At 29.4% G+C, this 2,803-nt stretch overlaps 1 protein-coding gene across 2 annotated transcripts in view; it reads right to left on the bottom strand.

The window, feature by feature from the left end:
* RPA2 (Replication protein A2) overlaps positions 1–2,803 on the bottom strand; it is a 30,659-nt gene that overhangs the window by 8,210 nt on the left and 19,646 nt on the right. For both annotated transcript variants that reach the window (XM_014435554.3, XM_014435553.3), the window contains 3 exons: positions 2,499–2,594; positions 1,119–1,232; positions 671–853 (listed from right to left, as the gene is read on the bottom strand). In XM_014435554.3, the coding sequence (XP_014291040.1) occupies positions 671–853; positions 1,119–1,232; positions 2,499–2,594 (393 nt within the window). The remainder of the gene's footprint in view (positions 1–670; positions 854–1,118; positions 1,233–2,498; positions 2,595–2,803) is intronic.

Raw genomic sequence — 2,803 nt, 5'->3', positions numbered from 1 at the left:
TTTTAAAAAATATTTGAGAAATTATTAGCACATATTTATGTACATATTTCAGATTTTTTAGCACATAAAAATCCTATCCCTATTTATTACATTTTACTCATCTGTATTACTTTACATCTTTTGCCTATTGTATCGTGTATATAGTTTTTTTTCACATTTCATTATGTTAATTTCTATTTTTTGTTTTACAATTAATATATTATTCATTACTTAATATTTGCTAACGATGATTTCAATTACATATTATTTATGTTTTCTCCCGCAACTTTTATTATGTTAATTTCTTTATTTATAAAAGCACTGTCTGATTTTTAATAACTTTTTTTATAATTAGTTTTATATAATTCTTACATCCACATTATTATATCTTATCTTCTATTAGTATCATCTACAATATACTTAATTTATTATTATATATATTTCAAAGTTTTTTTTGCTATTATTTTCTTTTTCTCTGAATTAAGGTATATAACAACCTTATTGTAAAACTAAAATTACCTTTCTAATTGTCCTAAATGGACCTAGTCCCAGAATATTTTTTCATTTCATGATTTGTTTTGTATAATTTTAGATTTAGTCCCCTCATAAGAACAAATTGCTATAGCCACATACATCAGGCACTCACTTATATTTTAAAATAAAGGGGGAAAAATCAGTATCAATAACTTACCTTGTTCGCAAGACTTTCTAACTTGAGAGGCATATATATAACTTCCAATATATGTTCTAAAATACAGCTAAAATGTTCTACAGGGACGATGCTGAAAATCATTATATGTTTCGATCCTCCCTGTGCTCTGATGGAGCCAACGACAGTGCAATAAGTATTTTCTACGACGGTACTACCTGTGTCCTGGAATAATGTATATAATATTAATTATTTTCAATAAATGTTTAATTAGTAACAACTTTAATTTATTCAAGTAATAATAATTTAATGTATAAATCTATGTTATTTTAAAGAAAAATCCAATCCTTACGCTACAGTGATAATGTTACCATAGTAACCCAAATATAAATGACCACAAAATATATAAAGAAATAATAATACAGTACGTATCAGGCCCTGAAATCGTAAACAGTAATACATACATAAAATAATGAAAACAAATACTTACACTCTCGTTATCAAGATAGACAAAACCAGTGATTGATCCAGTAAAATCTTCTATGACATAACGAACTTTAACAGAAGTAACTTCAACTTCTTTGACAATACCAACGATTTTCACCTAAAGAAAACAAAACAAATGAGGAAAAGTTAAAAATAGATTTACTTGATGATATTGGGTCATTTCATATGAAAAGTCTGTTTTTAATATTTCAGAAATTCAAAGTGGGATCAGTGGAATTTTGTTGTTTACAGATTATAATAAGCTGTTATTAATTCTCTCTTTCTTGATAATAAAAGATGGAAACATGTGATTTAGGAATAACTTTTTTGTAAAATTATAAGTTTGAAATTGGATACTCGGCAGCCCAAGCTGCATGAAGCATTACAACAGTGTTCAGGAGAGGCTGTTGTATGTAACGAACGGACAATTCTCCGGTGGTTTGAAATATTTTTGGGTGGCGGCACAGATTTGGATAACCAACCCAGAGGAAGACCTCCACCAGCAATCAACGATGATGAACTTAGGCTTACTGTGGAATAAAACTCTTAACAAACAGTTAAAGGACCTGAAGCACAACTCAGTACAAGTGTATCAACAGTTTATAGACCATTGGTAAAGTAAAAAAGGTAGATCTATGGGTACCTCATGACCTTAATAAGCGGCAGGGTTATGAGACATGCGTTTCAAAGCTTACTATGCAAAAAATAGCCTTTTTCTCAAAAGTAAAATCACATGAGATGATAAGTTGATTGTATAAAACAGGTGTCAGTCAGGTCAATGGTTAAATATCGCCGAAAGACCAGGACACATGCAAAAACCAAATTTACATAATAAATTATTGGTTTTTGTGTGGTGCTCAATGGCAGGAATAATTCATTTCTTATTTTTACCCAGGAGTGAAACCATCACTTTCAAATCGCATTGCAGTGATATTGACATAATGCATCAAAATTAAGTTAAAAAGACAACCTTCATTGGTTAACGGAAGGGAACAATACTCTTTACACAACACAAGACCACATGTTCCACAGCAGACAGTGAAGAAACTAAACGAACTGTTTAATGAAGTCCTTCCACACCCACCTTATCTCCAACAGATTTCCATCTGTTCAGGAATTGGACAACTTTCTTAAAGGTAAAATTTTTAAAAATGAATCTGAGATAAAAACCCATTTCCTGACTTAATTTTTAAAAAACTTTGAATTTTTCAGTTCTGGGATCGAAAAGTTGAAAACATGTTTGGGAAAATGTATAGAAAATGAGGGTAAATATTTAGAATGAAAATGTTTTGATTTACTAAATAAACTTTCCTGTAAAAATTGACATTTCATATGAAACAACTCAATATTATAGTCACAGCCATATGAATCATTGGTTACTGACCGTTTGCACTTCGACATCTTTAATTTTTATTCCATCTTCAGGTGCTTGGATAATTTGCCTAATTGTAACGTCAGCAAGGCACTTGGGTTTTGAAGCCTTTAAAAAAAAATATATATATATTGTAATATGCTCTTTTTTAGTAAATAGTTTATTTTGATGTATAAAGGGTTTTGATATGTTTTATTTTATGTATAATTTTAATATTGTTATTTGTTATTTTAAATTAAAAAGCAAGCTAACCAGTTTTCTTTGTCTAAAAGAAACACGTTATTTTCAAAACAAGAAAGATGGCGGTGCACGTCCTT

Source organism: Halyomorpha halys, unplaced genomic scaffold (genome assembly GCF_000696795.3).
Source record: "Halyomorpha halys isolate HHAL.00 unplaced genomic scaffold, Hhal_1.1 Scaffold1611.1, whole genome shotgun sequence".
Lineage (NCBI taxonomy): Eukaryota > Metazoa > Arthropoda > Insecta > Hemiptera > Pentatomidae > Halyomorpha > Halyomorpha halys.
The sequence above is the reverse complement of the archived record's forward strand: the minus strand, read 5'-3'. Positions and strand labels throughout refer to the sequence as shown.